This window comes from Gracilinanus agilis, chromosome 2 (assembly GCF_016433145.1).
Source record: "Gracilinanus agilis isolate LMUSP501 chromosome 2, AgileGrace, whole genome shotgun sequence".
Taxonomy (NCBI): domain Eukaryota; kingdom Metazoa; phylum Chordata; class Mammalia; order Didelphimorphia; family Didelphidae; genus Gracilinanus; species Gracilinanus agilis.
In genome coordinates, this window is record NC_058131.1 from 83,741,609 (window position 1) to 83,764,862 (window position 23,254).

Sequence of the window (23,254 nt, forward strand, 5' to 3'; positions counted from 1 at the left end):
CAGAGACAGAGACAGAGACAGACAAGAGAGGTAGAGAGACAGAGACTGAGATTTCTCTAAGTTTAACCATTTCCAGTTTGAATGTGGAAAATAATTAAAATGTGTTAGGGTTGTCTAGTTTGAATATCCTACATAATTCTTGTGACTCACCTGAACAGAACTTGTCATAGTGCTCAAAGCAAATACAGTTGCACAATCTTTGATAGTCGATTGGCTATCAAAGGCACCTTGGGTATCCATTAGCAGTACAGCAACCTATGAAGTAAAGAAAAAAATTAGCATGCCCAACAAATGCACTGGCCATCAACAATAGTCTCCTTAAGGCTCACATAACTAACTATATGCCAACAGTCACATTCAGGGTCCTTGTTAACAATTTTGTTTTCAATAAATTTGTTTTTCCGTCATTAGCTCAATGCTTTTTGCACCTATTTGGACCACATTAAAGAAGTAATTACAAAGCAGCAATGAGCCTGAAACAAGAAACTGAGTTTCTAAAGTTACTGCTTAACAATTAACAGCCTCTCATGGGAACAAGGAGATTTTTGGGTTGTCTGCCACAAAAGTATGGCTCAAGAAATAACTCTGCCACTTCTCCCTTTAGTCTCTGGGAAAGGGAAATAAGAGTATCAGTCCAGGTTACTATAGAAGAGGAAAAGAATGCCAGAGAATATGTCTTCCCAGTATTGGCAGGTGTCTCTGCACATTTCACTACTACAAAAAAAGCATTCTTTAGCACAGGTGCCCCAACTTCCCCTCTCCCTTCCATGGCCTGTGACTGCTACACAACTCTCTGTTGACCCCCTTCCCTTCTGACTACCAAGAAACTTCTCCATTCTCCTTACTACAAGGGTTTGGTAAGTGATCTTCAGGAAAGAAAAGAATCATAGGTAAGGCAAAGAAGGGACAGGAAGAAGAAGTAAGAAATGATCCTGTCATTACAGGATAAAATGTCCTTCAATTACATCCTTGAAAAAAGCCAAGTAACAGCAAAGGACAGAGAGATGAATTAGACTAGACCATCTTACACACCTGAATCTTACACTTCAGACAAGGTATTAGGAATATGAAAATGAATCAGATGTCACAGAGAAAACTTCAACTTCAACTAAAAGATGAGTTTTGAGAAGACTTGAGGCAAGGGGGAGAAGGGAAGAAAAGAGGGAAGGAAAACTTACCTTTGTTCCATCTGGCCTATCAATTACAAATACGTCATTCCAGACCTGAATGCCAGTTGTTTCTCTCTCACATCCACCTCTCCATGTAAAGCCTGTCAATGGTTCATTGTTTCCACCAATCCAGCTAGAGGAATTCTATTGAAATAAAGCATAAGTTTATATATTGAAATAAAGTATTCCAAACACCACCATTTTTTAGTTTTTGTTCAGGAAAATGCTATTCTAAAATAACTTCACAGTCTTACTTTCTTTAAAATAGTATTCATTAAAAAAAAAAAACAACTGCTGGGATATTCAAAATGGTAGAAATTAAATAAGAAAATAGAAGTAATATTTCATTTATGCAGATCCTCAAGCTAAAAAGAAAACCAAAAATGGGAAAACACACAAACACACACCCCTCTGATGTAATTTTCCCTCCTGCTTATTAGTTCCTCATTTGTCCACTGAGGCAGCCATTCAAAACTGTCCTTCATCCAAAGTTTATTTAACCTTGCTTTAGAAAGAATTCTATTAAGTTATGTGGTTCCCTAGTCTCTAGAGGACTTAAGAAAAAAGGAAAGGGGAAAGTTACTAGAGACAAGCACACACAGAAATAAATAATAACAAATCAAATGAGAGAAAAACTCGGGAAAAAAAAGAAAACAAATTAGAAACACAGCAGCTTAGAGCAATCGGTCAGCAATGCTTCACAACTCAATGCACAAGGCCAACATTACCACATCACAGAATAAATATATGTGATGTTTATAATGCGAAATGAATGACAAAGAAGGCCAAATTATTTTCAATATTCTCCTAAAGAAAAATAACATAAACATATTTCTTTAAAGGATATACATAATGTTTTTCAATTGTCATTTCCATGGATGAGCATCATTTATCTGAAAATTTCACTTTACAAACCTACACACAATACTGTCTCTCCTATGGGATTTTAAAGTAATCAAGGACATGGACTGCTTTGTAATCAGACATCTTTGTATTTGTTATTAACTCTCTTGGCTTCTAATTTCAATGCTTACTTATTGAAAGAACACCAAAATGAGAATAAGAACTTTATAGGACAAACATGCAGTGAAAAGCACATTGGCTTTATAGTCAGAACTAATGGGTTCAAATCCTACCACCTGGAATGTGCTATCTGTGTGACCATGGCAAGTACTTAACATCTCATCTTTAAATTCTTCACCTGTAAAATGAGGGAGTCAAACTAGATGGTCTTTGAATTCCCTTCCAGTATACATTTATGATTCTATAACATATCACTGTAGTACAAAATGTCCCAACTCAAAAGATCATATTCTTGATTAATAGGGTCTCATAAATATAAGTATTCTTCCTTAAAAGGAATGGAGGGATGGGAAGAGACCTACTCTTACTTTGCTGTTTTGAGAGTTTTAACTTAATTGCAAGGACCAGACTTTTTTTTAAATGAATAGAAAATGAGAATCAAAGGAGGAATGAATTCTTTCATTTTACAAATAAGGAAACTGAGGTCCAGAGCAACCATCTAACTTGCCCAGTAATGATCATCTGACATCATCATCACCATAATAAAAGTCTACTAGCAATAACTATGTAATTTTAATAATGGCAGGTAGAAAAACTACCTCTCTCATATTAATAAAGAAGAGAAATGAAAATGAAAACAAGTTTGAGAATTCACCTCAAATTGACAAAGATGGCAAATAAGGGACTATGGGAAGACAGGTATTAAATTAACGTTTTATTCTGATCCAATAGTTCTGGAAAACAACTTGGAACTATCTAGAAGTCATCCTTTGACTTGAGAGATCACATTTTTTGGACATATACGCTCAGTGAGGTCAAAGTATAAGGAGATGTCTCATGTGTATAAAAATATTTTTGGTAGCAGTTTTTATGTTTAGGAAAAAATGTCTACAAAGTGGATACCCATCACTAGAGTTGGTTACATTTTAAGGGAAAATCTATGATACAGTTAGAAATTTCATTGACATAAACAAAAAATTTTTTGGTAAATCTCAGGATGCTTTTAAAAGAACAGTTATTCAAATCTATTTAACAAAACAATTCCCCATTCCTTCCCATCCTCCCATCTACACTGCTAGGAAGGGCAGTGAATAGAGCCTGGGATCAAGAAGACCAGATCAAGCTTCAGATATTTACTGTTTGACCCTGGATAACTCACTTAACTCTGTGTGCCTGAGTTATCCCCATCTGCAAAATGGAGATCATAACAGGGATTTTGAGGATTAAATGAGATCCTATTTGTGAAGCACCTGACAGTGCCTGGCACACAGGAGTCATTTAATAAATGCCATTTCCTTCCCATCTCCCCTTCTCTTCCCATTCAATTTGCTCCCCTGCAAAATGGAAGTAGTAATAACACCTATCTCCCAAGGCTGTTTGTTTTGAGAGATAAAAAGAAATTATATATCTAAAATGCTTTGCACTGTATAAATGTAAAATATTTTTATTATTAAAATGCTTACCTTTACCTATAGGTTTCTATGGATTTTTGCATTTTATCTGTTTCATACTCTTATGTAATCCATATACTTAAATGTCAAGGAATCTAACTTAATTGAGTACAGGAGTTAAAAAGTCAAAATGATTTTACTTCTCTCAGACTTCCTAAACTGCCATCCTAATTAGCATACCGTCTTGATCTATAAGCTCTACTATGAACATCTACAATTATTTTTAGTTATTAACTTTTGCCTAACTAAAACAACTATACAGAGTGATATACCATAAAATTGGTTCAATATAACCGCTTTAATTCCATTGCGGATTAATAAACAAAGCTCCTGATTTGCATTACAAAGCTCGATTAGTAATTATCAAATATTATAATGAATAGATCAAAGAGCAAAATAGAGAATTAGGAAAACAATTTTCAGTCTTAATCTTTTCCAAGTTACTTAAAAGTTACCTCTTGAAAAGGTCCAAAAAAAATTTCCTAAAATTCTTTTATTAAAGAAAAGGCAGCTCTTCATAATAAGGACTATTATTCAATAGAAAGCACAGATCTATTCCATATTTTATTCAAAGGAAAGGAGAAGAGAGTAAGCACTTATTAACTTAATTGAAGTAAATATTTATTAAAACTGCCCACTATAATGCCACATCCTGTGCAAGTATATCACAAATATAGTCTCATTTGATGTTCATAACAATCCTGCCAAGTAGGTGCTTATTATTCTTATTTTACAGATGAGACAGACATTAGGTGATTTGCCCATGGTCACAGAGCCACATTTGAACTTAGGCCTTCCTTACTGGGCCTAAAGCTCTATACCAGTGCTTCCCAAACTTTTTTGGCCTACTGCCCCCTTTCCAGAAAAAATATTACTAAAGCATCACTGCCCGGTGATGGCCACAGGTGCACTTATCTTTCCTATTAATTGCTATTAAAATTTTTTAAAAATTAATTTCCAGGAGCACTGAGTAATATTTTTTCTGGAAACAAAAAGTTTGGGAACCACTGCTCTATACTATACCTGATCATCTTGCTACCTATTCAGTAGAACTGGTTTTCTAAAAAGTTAGCATCTTACTAGCATGATACAGTTACCTCAAATAATTATTTCTAATAATTTCTAATAATCTTCAAAATACTCTCCTGTTTTTGATGATTATATTTTCTCTATATGAGTGATAAGATTCTACAACAAATATTCTCAATTCAAGAGGAGGGAGTTTCCCTATTAACCTATATGAATAATTGGCCACACATGGCACAATAACCTTAAGGCCAGTTAAATCACTGCTGGAAGATCTGGTCCAAAGCTTCGGAAAACTATTTGCAATCAGGCAAGAAATGTTATGAAATTGTTTATACCCTTTGGCCAATTCCACTGCTGGGTATAATTTATACTCCAAGAAGTTTAATGACAGCAAGAAAAAATATATAAAAATATTCACAGAAGTATTATTTGTAATACATTTCAGATTTACTTAGTTCCCCCAGTCTCTAACATAAACCACAGAAATATTGAGTTTAACTATATAAAAGCAATACTAATTATATTCCATTATTTCAACTACTTACCAGTTTGACTTTAATATAAAACAATGATTAAGCTCAAAATTCGGAATCTTAAGATTTTAAAGGGGAGAAATAAACCTTAGATATTCTGTCCAGTATTCCCCAACCCAGAACTATAGTACAAATCAGCAAAATATATTTATATTTTATTCCTCTACCATGGACTAACCACTGTAAAACTATAGTGGTGTAGAATGATTGAACTTATTGGGAAGGGAGTCATTTAAATTTAAATTTTTGGAAAAGTAAAAACTTTTGTTAATAAACTTTCTAAAAAATGTTTTCTATAGATTGCAGATTCAGAAACATTGGCCTAGTATTCAACTCCCTGATTTTACAAACAAGAAAATTCAGACCTCCCATTCCTAATGTGGAATTTTCCAGTTGTGAACAATAATGTAATGTGTTTTCAAGAGTATAAAGATCATGTGTGCTTAAGAAAATAATTGATGAAATTAAGGAAAGGAAGAACTTATTAGAATACAAATTATTTAATTGTAAAATAAAAACATGAAAAGACTATTTTTTATATACCATTCTATAATGCATGGGGAAATTTATTTTTAAAGTAAAGAAACATTATTTACCTTGTTATACATATATCTCAGCATGAAATCCAGTAAGAATGATTTCCCTTTACGGAAAGCTCCTGCCACAGACACCACTACAATATTAAGATCACGTATATGCTCTTGTAACAAAATTTGCTCCAATGCCTCTTCATCAAGCTCAAAATTGTGGTCATCTTCATGAGCAAGAACAATCTGTACTGGACAGGGTTTCTTCATAGCCTCATCTGAGTTTATCAGATCATCATCTTCATAATCTTCACCTGAGAAAAAAGAGAGAATGACACTTTTACTCTCTTATATTAATTAAAATAACCTACCCACAGACTCACTATTGAAGCGTAGCTACAATGTCAACTGCAATTTCTTGAAATAAGACTTTATGTGAAAGTAACATAGCATCTTGCATCCTTACATTCTACTGGGGGCATATGACAAAAACTCAAATGGGCAAATATGCTCACGTTGATAAAAAGGTTCAAAAGAGAATCAAGAAAGAAATTACACTATGAGCAGTAATAGGAGCTAAGTAGTAGTCCAAGAGGTAGAGGGGTCAAATGCGATGATATTCCTGGTATGGTAGTCTCCCTATGAACAATTAGAGATACGAGAAATGAAATGGCATTAACAAAGAAATACAAAGATCAATCTGGCTGAAATTTGCTATTTGATTGAAATACATAATCAAGCAGAGTGACATAAAGTAAATCTGAAATTTATCTGAAAAATGAATTACAGCCAGAAGACTTTTATATTCTGGAGCAAAAAGAATTATGCCCAAAGGGCTATAAAACTATGCATACTCTTTTATCCTATAATACCACTCCTGGGTCTTTATCCCAAAGATATTATTAAAAAGGGAGAAATTATACAAAAATATTTATAGCAGCTGGTGGCATTTTTTAAATTTATGTTTAAAATGGTGGCAAAAATGTGAAAATTAAGGGATGTTAATCATTTGAGAAATGGCTAAACAAATTGTGGTATATATGGTGATGGAATACTAATGTGCTATAAGAAATGATGAGCAGAATGATTTCAGAAAAAGCTGGAAAGATCTACATGAATTGATGCAGAATGAAATAAGCAGAATCAGAAGAAAATTGTACACACTAACAACATTATTATATGGTAATCAACTAGGAAAGACTTAAGATTCTCTCAGCAATACAATGCTCTGGGGAAAACCTGAGGGACTTTGGGTTTTTTTTGTTTGTTTTTTTAACATTTAATAATATTTATTTTTTAGAAAATTTAACATGGTTACATGATTCAAACCTGAGGGACTTTGTGACAAAAAATGCTATCCACCTCAAGAGAAAGAACTTTTGGGAGTCAGATGCAGACCAAAGCATATAATCTTTCACATTAGTTTATCTACAGTTTTATTTGGGGGGGGGGGGGGGGGTTGGCTTTGCACAACAATGAATATGTAAGCATGTTCTGCATGATAATACCCAGATCAAATTGCTTACCATCTCCAAGAGAAGGGAGGGAGAAGATGGAGGGAAATAATTTGGATCTTATAATTTCAGAAAATGTATGTTGAAAATTGTTATTTTGTGTAATTGGGAAAATAACATATCTTTAAATAAAGAAAAGAGTAAGCTCTGCCCCAGAAAAGAAAAAGTTGAAGAATCTTTGCAGTGGTATTACATATGTATTATATGTATCTAAAGAGACCATATATACACACATATACATATATGTAGGACACACACAGCTGGATATTTTTATAGGATTCCAAGGATTATTTGTTTTTTGGTCTGTTATAGAGGATAGTTCACTAAGGAGGGGAAGAAATGAGGATGTAGTTACAGTTAAAGCAAAAACTAAAGATATCAAAATTAATTAAAAAAAAAAACAACTTAAGAACCTTCAAATCAAATTCTGGATCCTTTAGGATTCCCTAACTGCTACTCAATCAATGCTAAACATATAGGAGGAAAAGTATTGATAAGCTGGGGACTCTGAGCAGTGGTTCTCAAGCTTTTAAAAAATCTGAGCATATAGTCTCAAAAATGGTATATTTATTAAATAAGATATACTATAATGTATTATAAACATTATAAAATGCACAGAAATTGGTATTAATGGGTGTAAAAAAATAAAGACATTTTAGAATTATGCTTTACTATATTTGTAACAGAACCAAAAGATCTTTTTATACTCATTAAAATGAAGTGTTAATATTTTTAAAAAACAATCCAATTAAAACTTTTTTTAAATCTTGGTTTAACAGTTTGAGATACAGAGATTTGAAGTTCCATTCTAAATTAACTTTATTTCAATATTTGATTTTAATAGTTGTCTAACCTAGGAAAGCCACCTCACAGAGATAAGTAGGTAACAATGGAAGAAGTACATTATTGGCTACAATTCAGTAAATTATATTTGTTTTTTTAATTAGTAAATGTTTGCCTCCGCTGGTAGTCATCAGTTGTTCGCAAACTAATCAGAAAGTTTTTGCATTTTTATATTTTTTTAAATAGGTTCAAATGCATGAGAACTCTCCATTTGGAGTATTTTTTAATTGGTTGGAAAATTCTGCTTCTAAGTTTATGTGTGAATAAATGAAAATTTGTATATGTGGCATACATTTTCAGCAACACAGTAAGGAAACTATCTAGGAAAGTGTTCAGTAATGTCAAAGTACCTGAACAGAAGGCAGAGAGGGCTAGCAATATAATTTATGATCAAGAAGTATGAAGCATAAAAATGGATCCACATTTGTATAAAAAAACTCACAGCAGCTATTTTTGTGTTGGCAAAAACTACAAATTCAGGAAGTGCCTATTGACTGATGAATGGCTAAACAAACTATGAAATACCACTGGAGAAGAAGACTTTTTTGCTTTAAGAACTGGTGAAAAGAATAGTGTCACAAAAACCTGGGAAGACTTGGAGGAACTGATGCTGAGTGAACTGAACTGATCCAGGAAAAAAATTTATTTTTTTATAACCACATTATATTATATATGTATAATATGATATGTATCTATGATATATATCATATTATAGATATAGATATAGATATACACATATATATTATAACCACATTATATATTATAACCACATTGTCAAAATAAAGAACTTAAGAATTCTGTCCTCCCTAAAGGGATGATGCTGGCTGCAAAGCCAGGATTTGGCAAGTACTGAACAGTAACTTAATAGAAACAAATTTCACCACTGGCGACTCAAGAAGGGTAGAATGAAACCAGTTCTCCCACCCTCTGAGAGAATGTCCCTGTCCACTCAAGATCTTCAGCCCCTTCTGATAACACTACTACAAAAAAGGCAGTCAGAATGATGAAGGGTTTAATAGCAATGATAAGTCATAAGAAAACTGTTGAAGGAGATGAGATTAACCTGGAGAACATGATAGCAGTCTTCTGGCATATTTTAAGATGAAGAACTGATTTATTCTGCTTGGTCCAGAAGAGAAGGGGTAAGGAACAATGGGTGGAAATTACAAAAAGGAAAAGATCACTTCGTGTTTAGACTGTTGCAGAACAAGGAAGTAGGGGGAGAAGGAGTTAACTATCCAACTTAGTTCTACAACATCTATAGAAGATCTTTAACAATTTAAGATATAAGTTTAAATCTACTGAATTCTTTACAATGTTTTAGCATCTTCCCCTCTATGAAGCCCTGAAAATCAATCTCTCAGTGCCTTTAAAATTTGCCAAATACAGCACAGATTTTATCTCAATCAATTTGGTCAGGTTCAGTCACTTGTGAGTGCCATTTCTTCTTAGATATAGCACATCAGGTACTGAGACTGTAAAGTTCAAATGGTGTGTGGTTCTCCTGCACAAAGAGCAATAAACTTGAGAATCAAGATTCAGTTGTTCCATTAATCCTCAAGACTTCATAGTAAATATATAAATATTTATTAATAAAAAGAAAGAGAAATAAGGTTTCCAGCCTTTCTAACTTAAAAGTAAGATCAGGTCCCAAATTCCAGCCCAGCACACCTCTTCCAAGCTGCTTGTCAGAGATGGCCACATAGATAGGCTAGCAACCGAGGGCTCAGAGAATGGCTCAGAGAGAGACAAGAGAGCTGAGAGCCCCACACGCTGCACATGCTGGTTTTTCCAAGTCTCCCTCTAAATCCTTCCTCCAAATCCTTCAAGATCCTTCAATTGGCCCATGGTTTCCATCAGTCATCTCTCCTGGGCTCTGTGACTTCCAAGCCACTATGTTGGCAGAACCAGACACATAACTCTATGACTCCTTTGTCTACTCATAGTGGTAAGTTGCTGGAAGCCAGCCAGCAGTTTCCATTTATCTGGAGAGGTGTGATGGTTTAGCTGAGAGGGAGGGAGGGAGGGAGGGAGGAAGGGAGGAAGGGAGGAAGAAAGAGAGTCAGAGACACAGTTGAGTTTTCCGGAAGCTGCTCTGTCTTACTTCCTGTAGAATCTTTATTTCATACCTTTCTCTCACAGTCACACAAATGCTGGGAAAATTTACATTTCAAATTCAAAACATAGAAAACAAAAATCAAGATTATACTGGTTACATAAAATTTTGGCACACAAAAAGTATTTCTACAAAATCCCATATGTAGATTACACAAGAGTAAACATGCCCCAAGGCTACCAAAACTCTATTTTTTCTAAGTTTTATTTTTATAAAAGAACCTTCAACATATTTCAAAAGTGGATTAGAGTGTGAGAACCCCCAAATTCAGGGGGACAAGTCTAACGCGGGAAAGTAGAGAATGTTTTGGTTTCATAAGGTTAAATTCAATGTGAGAAAGGATTGAGACAAAAAGGTATTTTTGTTTTGCCATGCTGGGGCCTTCAAGCTCTGAGACAGGGAAAAAAGCAGCTCCTGCTTTTTCACTGAGGGTGTAGTTATTAACTCATTAAATGCTGGTTGATTATATAGTATACAAGGGAATTCTATAATAAGAAAGTTCTATAAGTGAACTTCTATAAGGAAATTTTATATCTATACTACAAAACTTGAGGCTATCCTAAAAATATAAATGATAGTAATTTTAATAATAAAAAATATTGGTCAGAAGAGAGCTACATAGAGGGGTCTGAATGGGTATCCATCCATCCTGTAGCCTGATTTTCAGATAAAAGGGATCAATGTGAGGATCTGCAGTCTACTTTGACTTGATGGACCCTGATGGAACCCTTATTTCTCTGAGGGGTTCTCAGAAGTGAATCTTTCAGGATTAAACTAGGTTGGAGGTCCCTCAGTTACTTAATTCACATAGTTTTCAAATCTATTTACCAACATGATTGTTGAGAAGTCATTTCCCCCCTTCAAGTCTAATTTTTATCACCTATAAAACAAATATAATACTTACATTACTTAGAGGAGTGCTTTATGAACTTTAAAGCACTATAGGAATTCTACTTATTAATTATTAAATAAGAATGAATTGGTAGAAACCAATAGTTTGTCTATTAGATTATGAGCTAATGTTTTCTATTTTTATTTGCTGGCCTTACATTACTTATAATTATCCTCTTCTATATGTCTTTATAAATTAGTTTTATGCTTAAATTAGTGTTGCCCTTGGGCTACCATTTCTTTCTTATTGGCAAGGACTTTGCTGACTAATAGTTTCTAGACTCTTTTGGTCTTCTTGCTATATAGTTACTGTTTTAAAATAGGTTAAACTTCCATAGAAATAATAAATCACCTTTGCAGCAGATGTTGGCATATTAGCTATTATTCTCTCCATGGTGACATTTTTGCATATACTTATGAATACTGTAAATGTAAAATAAGATGACCAAGTAATTCCATGAAATGTTTCATTGTTATTCTTGAAGATATGATAAAAATATCAACTCTTCCTATTTTCCTCTCCAAGAAGGATATGAGACACCCTTTCCATTCAATTGCAATTTCTTTATGTATTCTAGTTTCACTTCTAGAATATGATTGATTTAATTCCATTGATCAAGTATTATGTCCACTGGACTGTTGGATTAGGATTTCCCATTAAAGTGCTAATAGTTAAATTAATGTTTATAGTCTAAAAACCATAATGGCTAGCACTCTGCCTTCTGTTCAGGTACTTTGTCATTATCATTAAAACTCACCTTGACTTCTGTACAGGATTATGGGCACCTTTTCTATTGTCATGTGGCTTGACACAAATAAGGGATTTCCTCACTACTAGCCACCCTACTGGAAAATGAACAATTCTTTACTTAGCTAGGCTGATCTATCAATGGAAAACTACTCGAAGTCTTTTGATCATAATAAAATCTAGTAGAGTTTGTTTCCACTAATAAAGACATTAAAAATTAAGGGTCACTTCCATGCTATAATTACCAAGTGAAGGAGTTACTTGGAAATAAGTATATATGTGAGATCAGAAAGATCTAAAAAAATTCAAGATAGCATGGATCACTTCTAGTTAAGGAAGATCAGAGAAAACTCTCAAATAGAAGGGCAAGAAATAAGCAAACAGATTTAAGTGACTTGCCCAGGGTAGAACAGCTAGAAAGTGTCTGAAGACAGATTTTAATCCAATGCCTCCAGACTTCAGGTTTGGGCTCTATCCACTGTGCCATCTAGCTGTCCCTCAACTTCATTTAAAAAATAATGAGGCACAAAAATGTCCCAACAGTTTGCTCAAGAGCAAATGATTAATGAGTGGTGAAGCTGGGCATAGAATTCAATTTTTGTACTTTTTTTCTTTATATGACGCTTCCCACAGACCTTAAGATTTTCCTTGGAGACGTTCCTCAAAAAAAATACCATAGATGCTTATTATGAAAATATGGTCCCTTGCTTACGTCTAATCCATAAACTCCACAAATAGACTGGGTCAAAATTAAAAACTTCCTTTTTTCCAAAACAGGAAAAGGTCCCTGGCAAAGTAGAAAGAGTAGATAATTTATTAACAGAAAAATTGGGCTGAAATTTCAGCTCTGGTAACCCATCTGTGAACTACTTTAGCAAACCATATATAACCTCCCTTATCCCAAGTTTCCTTAATTTTAAAATGAAAGAGATTGGACTAGATGAGCTAGGATCATAGCTCTAGAATTAAGAGCTGAGAGTCCATCTAGTCAAAGAATAAAACAATGTCCAAGCACGAAAAAGTCCAATGCCCACATAGAGCTCAACACATATCTAAAAGGATGTCCAAATCCCTCATTTTAGAAACAAGGAAACTGAAGTCCAGGGAAGCAAGATGAATTGCAAAGTTTCATGCCAACAGTAGAAAGCACAATCAAGACTTGAACCCAGATCCTATAACTCCAGAGCCAGTGATCCTTCGACTGTCACTATACCATCTCTTCTAAATATCCCATTGGGCTTACTCAGAGCTAGGATTAGTTCCTCATCATTCAAGCTGCTCTCCAAATCTTGTGTATATCCCAGGCATGGGGTTATAGCCTATATTATATAGACTTACTTGTATAGGAATGTACTCCGTAATCATCACCATCAAAATGCTGCCTTCTTTCCTTCAAGATATAGTTCAGGTGAGCAACTGGGTGGCTCAGTGGATAAGAGCCAGGACTAGAGACATGAGGTCCTGGGTTCAAATGTGATCCCAGGCACTTCCTAACTGTGTGGCCCTGGGCAAGTCTTACCTAAGTCTCATTGCTTAGTCCTTGATACTGTTCTGCCTTTGAACCAATATATCACCTCTTCTAGGAAGTCTTCTATAATAACCCAAGTAAAAGTAATTTTTTTAAATCAAATTTTGTCTAAATTTCCTTTTCCCTTCTATATTGTATTTTGTATTATGCTTATGTTCACATTCTTATTTCCATTAAATTCTAAGTTCTCTGAATGCAAGGAATATAATTTTTTCACCTTTATATCTCCAACACCATGCCTAGTACCTCATACAAGCTCTTAAATATTTACTGAATTGCATTCTCTCAGTAGTTGGTAGAAATCTTGCTCTTTTTAATAGAGATGATGCTTTGAAAGCAGTTAAAATCAGAGACACAAGTTCATGGAACGAGGGATCAAGAGGTAACAGTAAAAGTGAGGAGGATGAAGTACTGAAATGGGTTCTATTAGAAAGGATATATAAAAAGACCTAAAGAGAATTCTTTAACAAATTCCAAACCTGTTTTAGGAATTAATATATAGTCTCAAAGGCAATTATTGTCAAAGTCAATACTCATTTTTAAGTTCCAGCATTATTAAGAGGACTCTAGATAGAGCAAGGCTTTGTGCTGTAGGCCTACAGGTTGTAAAAATAATACTAAATACAAAAATGGTCATACTTTAACAACGACAATCATTATTATCATCTTAATGATAAGCAATAATAAATTATTGCACTGTCTTTTAGGACAATCTGTACATGAAGAGATTCATCCAATGAAAGTAAGCCTGAACTCTTATCTATTCAAAATTGTTTCACCTTTTCTGAAAAAGTCACCAGGTACCTTTACACACCTTAACTTCTCTATTTCCCCACAAGTAGATGGGAACCACGGATGACAGATGTGAACCCAGGATCTCCTGTCTCTAAGCCTGGCTCTCAAACCACTGAGTTACCCAGCTGCCCCCCCCAGTTTTGGTTTCTAAAAGGCATATATATTGAATATTAACTCAAGGATAAGTTAAGAGAGGGCAATTACAAAACCACAGCAACTTCTCTACATATTAATACCAAAATAGACAATAAGCACATGAGAGATAATCTCAGTGTAATACAAAGGCATTTCTAAAATCATATTAAAGAAAAAAGTAGATTCAATGGGCAGGCCTACTGCTCAGCATTATTAGATAATGATAATGTATCACAGACAGAAAGTGGAACTATTTCCTCAACTCTTTACTTAGCTTCTGGTTTCTCTGTTGAGAAAAATGACCTTTGAATAGAAAGGTCAAAATAAAAATAACTAATAGTTGGAAGTTCAAGATAAGTAAGGAGATAAGAGCATATAGTTGCCTCCACAGAGTTTAATGAGTTCAAATCACCAGGCCCTGATGAATGAAGTACAACCCAGAGTACAGTAAGAATGGATACATGTGATTAGTGAGCTCTTGTCAGTGATCTCTGAAAGACTGAGACTGCAAGAAGTGAAACAGCCTGGATAAAGAAAAACATTGCCCTGACTTTCAAAAACAGGAAGAAAATGATTAACCTTGATTGCTGGCAAAATCCTAGAGAAAATTCCTAGAAAAGGGAAGAGTGATGGTAAAAACAGCATGGCTTCATCAAGAAGAGATCAATTTAGGGGCAGCTGGGTAGCTCAGTGGAGTGAGAGTCAGGCCTAGAGACAGGAGGTCCTAGGTTCAAACCCGGCCTCAGCCACTTCCCAGCTGTGTGACCCTGGGCAAGTCACTTGACCCCCATTGCCCACCCTTACCAATCTTCCACCTATGAGACAATATACCGAAGTACAAGGGTTTAAAAAAAAAAAAAAAAGTTAAAAAAAAAAAAAGAAGAGATCAAGACAAACAAATCTCCTTTACTGTTTTGACAAGGTTACTCGTCTGTAAAGTCTCAAGCAATGCTTATGGATACAATTTCCCTAGATTTCTGCAAAGCATACGATCAACTCCTAGATTATTTTGTGAGAAAGATTTGGAATTAATTAGATGGTCATGGCAAAAAAACGATCGTTTATAGCAGTGATTCCCAAAGTGGGCACCACCACCCCCTGGTGGGTGCTGCAGCGATCCAGGGAGGTGGTGATGGCCACAGGTGCATTTATCTTTCCTATTCATTGCTATTAAAATTTTTTAAAAAATTAATTTCCAGGGGGCTAAGTAATATTTTTTCTGGAAAGGGGGTGGTAGGCCAAAAAAGTTTGGGAACCACTGGTTTATAGATTCCTTATCTAATGGTACACTCCAAAGGGTTCTGTTCTGTTTAACTTTGTTTTTCCTAATTACTTGGCTAAAAGAATAGATTGCATGAACTCTTCAAATTTGTAGCTGAAAAAAAGTGATCAGGGAGAGCTGCATAATAGACTGAAATCTAATAAGATGGAGCAGAATAACAGGGATAAATGTAAAGAACATCTGAATTTTAAAAGTACAAGAAAAGAGAAATATGGCTAAATGGTATTTCATCTGAAAAAAATGTAGTTTTGATGAAATGCAAGTTCAATGAATTAATTCTGCCTTGATCACATCATAAAAGGCAGTATCACATTTTAAAAAGATACAACATGCAGAAATGATGATTTAGGATTTGTGTAAAGAAAAGCTTATGTATGCATAAGTAAAACAGGAAACCATGGAAAGTCCGTTATCTCCCTACTTAAACTCTTGAAGCAAAGGCTAGATAACAGGAAGATTCCTGGATTCCAGTTACCTCTCCAACTGTCTACACTGAAGCAAATCACAATATTACTATCATTTCCTGATAGTAAAAAATTCACCAGCTCCCACTGAAGACCCCTCAAGACCTTCTTCCTCCCAACCTCACTTTTCAACATTCAAGTTGGCCTATTTACTCATCTCCAAACACATTTGTTCATACTTTTTTCCCCTTCCCTAACGAGAAATCCATGTTCTTCTCTAACAAAACCCTACATTTAAAAGGTTATAAAAAAAAAAACCTCTCCCTATTCTTTTAAGAAATCTTCCTATTCTAGTGGACAATGATTGTTCCTTTATCTGACTTTCTATCACTATCTATGCTGGCCTTTAGCAATTAGTTACATAGTAATTTATAGTACCCCTATTTTTGTATGTAGCAAAGGGAAAGAAAGGAAATAAGCATTTATTCAGTGCCTACTAAGTGCTAGACACCATGCTGAGTGATCTACAAATTTTACCTCATTTGATATTCACAACCTTGTAAGGTAGGTGCTATTATTACCCCTATTTTACAAATGAAGATACTGAGGCAAAAAAGCAATCAAGTGCCTTGCCCAGGATTCTATAGAGTAGTAACTGTCTAAGGCCAAATTTGAACTCAGTCCTTCTTGACTCCAAGCCCTGTAGTGCTTGCTCTATCCATTGCAGCACCAGTTGCCTCTATTTATGATTTGTTTGCATTATGTATTTATTAACATCTATTGGTATTAGATCATAAGTTCATTTTGCTGAAAGGGAACATATGTCATCTAGTCCACACACAAACAGGCATTCATTTTACATGGGAAATCGAAGCTCTCAGAGAGATCAAGTGATTTATTTGGCTTTTATTTATTTGTGTGATGGCACAAAAGTACTAAGTGAAAATGTCAAGATCACAGTCAGGTCCTTTGTCTTCAAATTTAGCAAAACTTTAACTGCATCATGATGCATCTCAATTTCTACTGAGTATGTGGCATATGATCAGAGTTAAGACCAAACACCTGGACAAAATATAAAAAATTATATCAAGAGATGGATCTTCTTAAAAATGGAAAAATCTTTAAGGTTAAAACCAGTTTTAAATTAACTATAGCAGGCTTGAAATGAATATAAATTTGCAGAAAGGATTCTAAAAATATGAAATGTGTAGCATATCAAAAAGATACGGCTAAGATCAAACTTTAAAATAACACTATATATATATGTGTCTGTGTAAACTTTGATCCACGTGGCCCAAAATTTCTAATACTACAATCCTATCTCTAAAAAGCTGACATACACAACTCCTATAGAAGGCTAACAAATCATCTAGTTTATCACCTTTGCAGCTGACACAAGAAACTGTAGCTTCATATCAGCTGTCCTTGACCTACGTAGAACCCAAAAAGCCATTCAAGGAAAGAAAGGATGGTGGGAAAGAAGAGTAAGAGATGGATCACAAATTTTCCTATATTATATACTTCTTGCTTTGCTTCAGGGAAAGTCTAGAACATGGTATTGTAAGCAAGAAAGAAGGATAGAGAAAAGAAGTTTTCTATTCCTATTCTTCCCCTCCTCTTTTAGCAAGATTATAATAAGATGTAAAATTCTCAGAAGAAGGATCACTTCTGGTTAGGGAAGGAGGGTTTGGCAGAAAAATCAAGATAAAGCTTTGCAAACAATGTTATCTATTTTTCAAATTAGTAATGTAAAAGGGGAAAACTAGATATTTAAGGTATGGTCACCAGAAATCGATTAACGCGATTTCAAATTAAAATAGACCCAAGTCAGGATATCTTTTATGGTGGTTTATTTACAATTAGGAAGATTGAAGATTGAGAGAAACTCTGGCCCAGACCAAGGACAGAACCAGGTGGAATTAAGAGACCCCGGAGAGGGGCACAGAGATTAATTAAACAAGGGTTTTAGCCACAACGCCTCCTCCAATAAGAGAGGTCTCCTTAAGGCTAGAGCCTCCAGAAAGGCCAAGAGAAGAGAAAGTCAGCCTAACTTACCCATGTGACAATTCAGAGGGAAGCAGTATGAGGTCTCACCAGAGATCCCTCAACACCAAGTTCAAAGCGCCAACTCCTCCACAGGAAGTTACCATCATATTTAAAAGATAGCATCTTTCGTCACTTCCTGCATCCACCTCCAATTTCAAGTGGAAAAATGGCAGCCTCAACACTGTTTTGGACTGACCAAAAGGCAGTACCTTGTTTTTGATTTGTCACTTATTGTCACATGTGGGTAACAGACCTTCCCCTCCTCACTTTATTCTAAGTTGGGTGGGGTGACATTATTTCTGATGGCTAGAGTCAAAACAATGAATGATGAGCTAATTCCATTTACACAATCCCCCTGGGTGCCTAGTCACCCCAAGTGATCACTTAACATAATCATCTTGTACCCACAAAGGTTTTCTAACTACAATAGTTAGAGATAAGAGGGGAATGGAAGAGAGAGAACGCAAAACCAATGTTTTGCTAGGCGCATTGACAAAAAAACAATTGGGGCAGTCTCCTATTGGCATAAAATGTACATTCAAAGTAACTGTCCAAACCCCATCAGTTCAATTAACTGCACCCCAAAGTTCATTTTGGATCTTCATGATCCAGTGAAGGCTCTTCAGGCATCTTCATGGNAACTGCACCCCAAAGTTCATTTTGGATCTTCATGATCCAGTGAAGGCTCTTCAGGTATCTTCATGGGAGGGGAGGGGAGGGGAGGAGAGGGGAGGGGAGGGGAGAGAGAACGAAAACGTGCAGGATAGCATTATACATTAAGAAGTATGCCCATGAGAGAAAATCCAGGAAAAGAGAGAAAGGATGATGGAATATTTGGATAAAGGACAAAGGAAGAACAAAGAAAAATTATCTTGTCATTGCAGTATACTACAGAACTGCCAGACAGAAAGAAGAGATGAGCTTAGGAAAGAAATCACAAGCCCAGCACAGAAGTATGATATAGAATGATGAAGACTTTCTATTTGTCCCACATCTGCTAGAACTTGTTTTGCCAAAAACACATGATAAATTCTTGACTTTCCCAAAGGCAACTAAAAGACAAAATGGATAGAATGCTGGGCATGAAGCCAAGAATACAAAAGTTCAAATGTAGCCTCAGACCCCTGCTTGACACTATGCAAGTCACTTTTTTGCCTCATCTGTAAAATGAGGATAATAGCATTTACTTTGCAGGGTAGTTGTGAGGATCAAATGAGATAATAAATGTAAAGCACCTACTACTACTACTACTACTACTACTACTACTACTACTACTACTACTACTACTACTACTACTACTACTACCACCATTATTATTATTATTGACTTTAATGATAATTTTATCCTTCAGAGGACAGAGAAAGCAATAAGAGGAAAGTCTATTGCAGAACTGACTAATGAGGAAGAACTGCATGTTAAGACAGATATGAGAACCTTTGGGTGAAATGATCACTCTACCCTACAGTTCAGAGTAAGAACTAACATCTTCCTAACACTTTAGGGTTGGCAAAGTACATTACAATGTATTACTTCATTTGATCCTCATGATAATCCTGTGCTATTATTATACCAATTTGACATATGAAAAAACTGAGACAAAAAATTAAGTGATTTGCCCAGGGTTACAAAGCTAGTAAATCCTGTCTGGGGAAGGATTTTAAACCAGGTCTCCTAACTCCAAATCTAGGCCTCTCTCCAGGAATAAGAAAATGAGGCATAGTCTAACATTCACCTTGAATTTGGGGAAAACAAATTTCGAAGAGCTTGGAGGAAAGATAGCTAGGATCTTATGGACTAAAATGCTTCAGAGTAAGTCAGACCAGAAGGAATAAGAAATGTCCAAGTGTGAAATTCTGAGGGAACAATTCTAATAAGGAAAGAAAATGTGACTGTCCAAAGAAACAAACCAATGTAAGTAAACAGGAGACTCATAGTTCACTTGGATTTTTAAAAATAAATGTATAGGAAATGGAAACAACAAGTCTAGATAACAAAAGATGACTAAAAGAAGATGGCACAGACCCATAAAAAAAGTATCAGAAATTGTTAAAGGTCAGAATGGGCTGAGGCTGGTGGGAGAAGCTAAAGAAAACAAAAAGGACTTCTTTTTTTCTGGTTATACTAGAAGTAAAGGGAAGACCCAAAAAGAAGAACCCTTTGTTCAAGGCATAAATGGGACAATAATAACTGGGGGGGGGGGGGGGGGGGAGTTTCAGTGTTTCAATGTTTTGTTTCTGCTTTCCCTGCAAAGGAAAAATCACCATTACACTCAAAATAATAGAACAGAAATTACTAACAAGAACTAGATGATGATGATACAATCAGACTAACTCAAAAACAGCTGGATAGTCAGACTCAAAGTAGTTGTTAATGATTCAATGTCAGTTTGGCAAGGTCTCCAATAGAGCAATCTATATTTCAGTATCAATGACCTAGATATCCATAAGGGATAAGGTGATATGCTCATCAAATCTATAGATAACACACTACTGGGAAAAATAGCTAACACAGTAGATGGCATTCAGGATACAAAAAGACTCTGACAAGCTAAAGAACTGAGCTGAATCTAAGAAGATGAAATTCAATGGAGAGAAATGTAAAGTCTTAAGCTTAGGTACAAAAAACGAGCATCAACAATTGTAAAATGCAAATTTTTATAGTTTATTTTTAATTATCACAGATAACAAACAATTTTGAAACAGACTGGGAGGTGGGGGTTGGGGGGCAGGACAGGGGGAATGTTAGTGAACTGCAAGCTTAATAGAAGTCCCCAGTGTGATTTGCCAGCCAAAAGAGCTAATAGTCTTGAACTACATTAGGAATGCTACAACTTCCAGGAACAGGAAGTAATAGCCCCACTTTACTCTGCCCTTGTTAGATTACATATGGAATATGGTGTTCAGTTCTGATATACAAGTTCTAGTCTACCAAGAAGTCCATTTTAAGCCAGAGAGTGTCCTTGAAGGGCCTTCTTCATCAGCTCATATCAAAGGATTACCAACTGAAGAAACTGGACATGAATTACCCTGAGAAAGAAAACTTACATGGGATAGGTTAGCTCTGTTTAAGAACTGTCATGAGGATGGGTAAGATTTGTTCACTTGGCTCCAAAGGAAAGAAACAGGAGCCCTGACTGGAAGCTGCAGAGGCAAATTTCAACTTAATGCAAGGGGAAATTGCTAACAATTAAGCTGGCCAAAAGTGGCTTGTCTTAAGAAGTAGAGGAGACTTTCCTTAGAGATCTTCAAATAAAGGTTGAATGACTGCCTGTCAAATATGTTATCACTGGTAGGGTAGAGAAGTGACACAGCAAATAGCTCAAATCCAGCCCCAGGCACTTACTAGAAAGTCATTTACCCTTATTTGACTCTGTTTCCTCATCTGTAAAATGAGCTGGAGAAGGGAATGGCAAACCAAGTCAGTATTCTTTGCCAAGAAAATCCCAAATGGAGTCACAAAATCAGATATGACTGAAAATGAACAAAAAATAAATGTCATGTGTGGCTGCTGAGGTCCCATTCTATACCAATTCTTAGCGACTTGCCCAGTATCATACAACTGGAAACATTAATAGCATAAATAAACGATATTTTTAGCAATGATATAATTGATATAATTTAAAACTAGTTTGACTTAAATGGCTAAAAAAAGAAAAAACCTAAGGCACCCCAGAGCAATAGTTGAAAGGAATTTTAATATTCAATATGAAAATATATGCACAACAGCTAAAAACCCTGAACATTTAATTATTTTGACTAGTTTTCTTATTTTTAATTTACTTTACAATTTGATCCCAAAAGCAAAGAGTTTACAGGCACTGTTGTGGTTCAGTCATGTCCAACTCTTCATGACTCCATCAGCCAAAGCATACTAATACTGTCCATGTTTTCCTTCTCCAGTGGATTAAGACAAATAGGGTTCAGTGATTATTTCCCCAAGGTCACACAAGATAGTATCTGAGGCCAAATTTGAACTCGGGTCTTACTGACTTCAGACCAAGGCAACTATTCCCTAAGCCACCTAGCTGCCTTTTTATATAGACAGGAGCCTTTCTCAATGTTCAGAGCCATTTATATGCTTTTCCCGCTCCTAGCAAAGTGGTTACACCTAGGGCTTGTCATATATCTCTGTTAAATATTAAAGAGAGAAAGAGAAAGAAAAGAAAGGGGGTGGGGTACTAGCTACAGGAGGCAAGTTCAACTTTGAAGGCAAGAAACAAGTAGGTTGCTATTTCCTGATGTAGCTGTATATAATATACAATCAATAGATGCTACCAATTTTTGGCCTTGGTGCCAACAACAAGCAAGTTTTTTTTTTAAATGGAGGGATTAGTAAGCAGACAATATCTTTTTTAAAGTATAAAAACACTGTACAAATTTTAAGGTTTTTTTGTACAAATAACTAAGCATGGGACAAAAGAATAGTATTAAATCAATTATAAAATGCTTATGTTCACTACTATCTTGCTCCATGCACAACATACCAAATGTTATCATTAAGGATTCTGTAAATCTCATATTTAAAACTATGTAACTTGATTACTCTTCTTCCTTCATAAGTATGGAATCATGAAATTTTCCCCCCAAAGTCATGAGGGTAGGAGGGAAGGACTCCTGCTATGTTATTCTGCTTCTTCCCACTTGAAGTGAATCTGGTTACCATAGTAACCTGCCTTGATGTCACAGACTGAATTCTACTGTTCTCATAAAATACTGAGGCACAAAAGTTCTGTGTTAATACTTTTTTTTTGGAATAAAAAATAAACGTTAGCTATAACAAATAAACTACTTGGCCTGTCATCAAATGCCACCAAGTCTTTATTAAAAGTAATACTCATATTTTTCTCACCTGGGGAAAAAAAAGATCTAAAAACTAGAAACAGTGGATATGAAACTCCTAGAAAATGAAAGTAGATGACCCAAAGAGCAATATAGACGGGCATGGTGAAGGTGGATAGGCTGTAAAAGGTTACCAACAAAGAATTATGCAGGGAAATCTAAAAGTTATCTGTGAGATACATACCTAGAAAAGGAGGGAGGGAGGGAGCAAGAGGTAATGAAAACAGGTAACTTATCAAAACAAGTCTAATGCTCTACACGAAAGCCTCCAGTAGCAGAAAAGAGGGGGAAAGAAAGGGTAAGAATCAAGAATTTTAAAAAACATTCTCTGAACACTGACTGCTGATACTTTAAAGATGAGATCCTTGTACAGTGACTAATA

General features: G+C 35.3%; 1 protein-coding gene across 3 annotated transcripts in view; it reads right to left on the reverse strand.

Annotated features, from left to right (window-relative positions):
* ATL2 (atlastin GTPase 2) overlaps positions 1–23,254 on the reverse strand; it is a 72,470-nt gene that overhangs the window by 16,474 nt on the left and 32,742 nt on the right. For all 3 annotated transcript variants that reach the window (XM_044663261.1, XM_044663262.1, XM_044663263.1), the window contains exons 2-4: positions 5,802–6,046; positions 1,179–1,313; positions 151–255 (exon numbers count right to left, since the gene is read on the reverse strand). In XM_044663261.1, the coding sequence (XP_044519196.1) occupies positions 151–255; positions 1,179–1,313; positions 5,802–6,046 (485 nt within the window). The remainder of the gene's footprint in view (positions 1–150; positions 256–1,178; positions 1,314–5,801; positions 6,047–23,254) is intronic.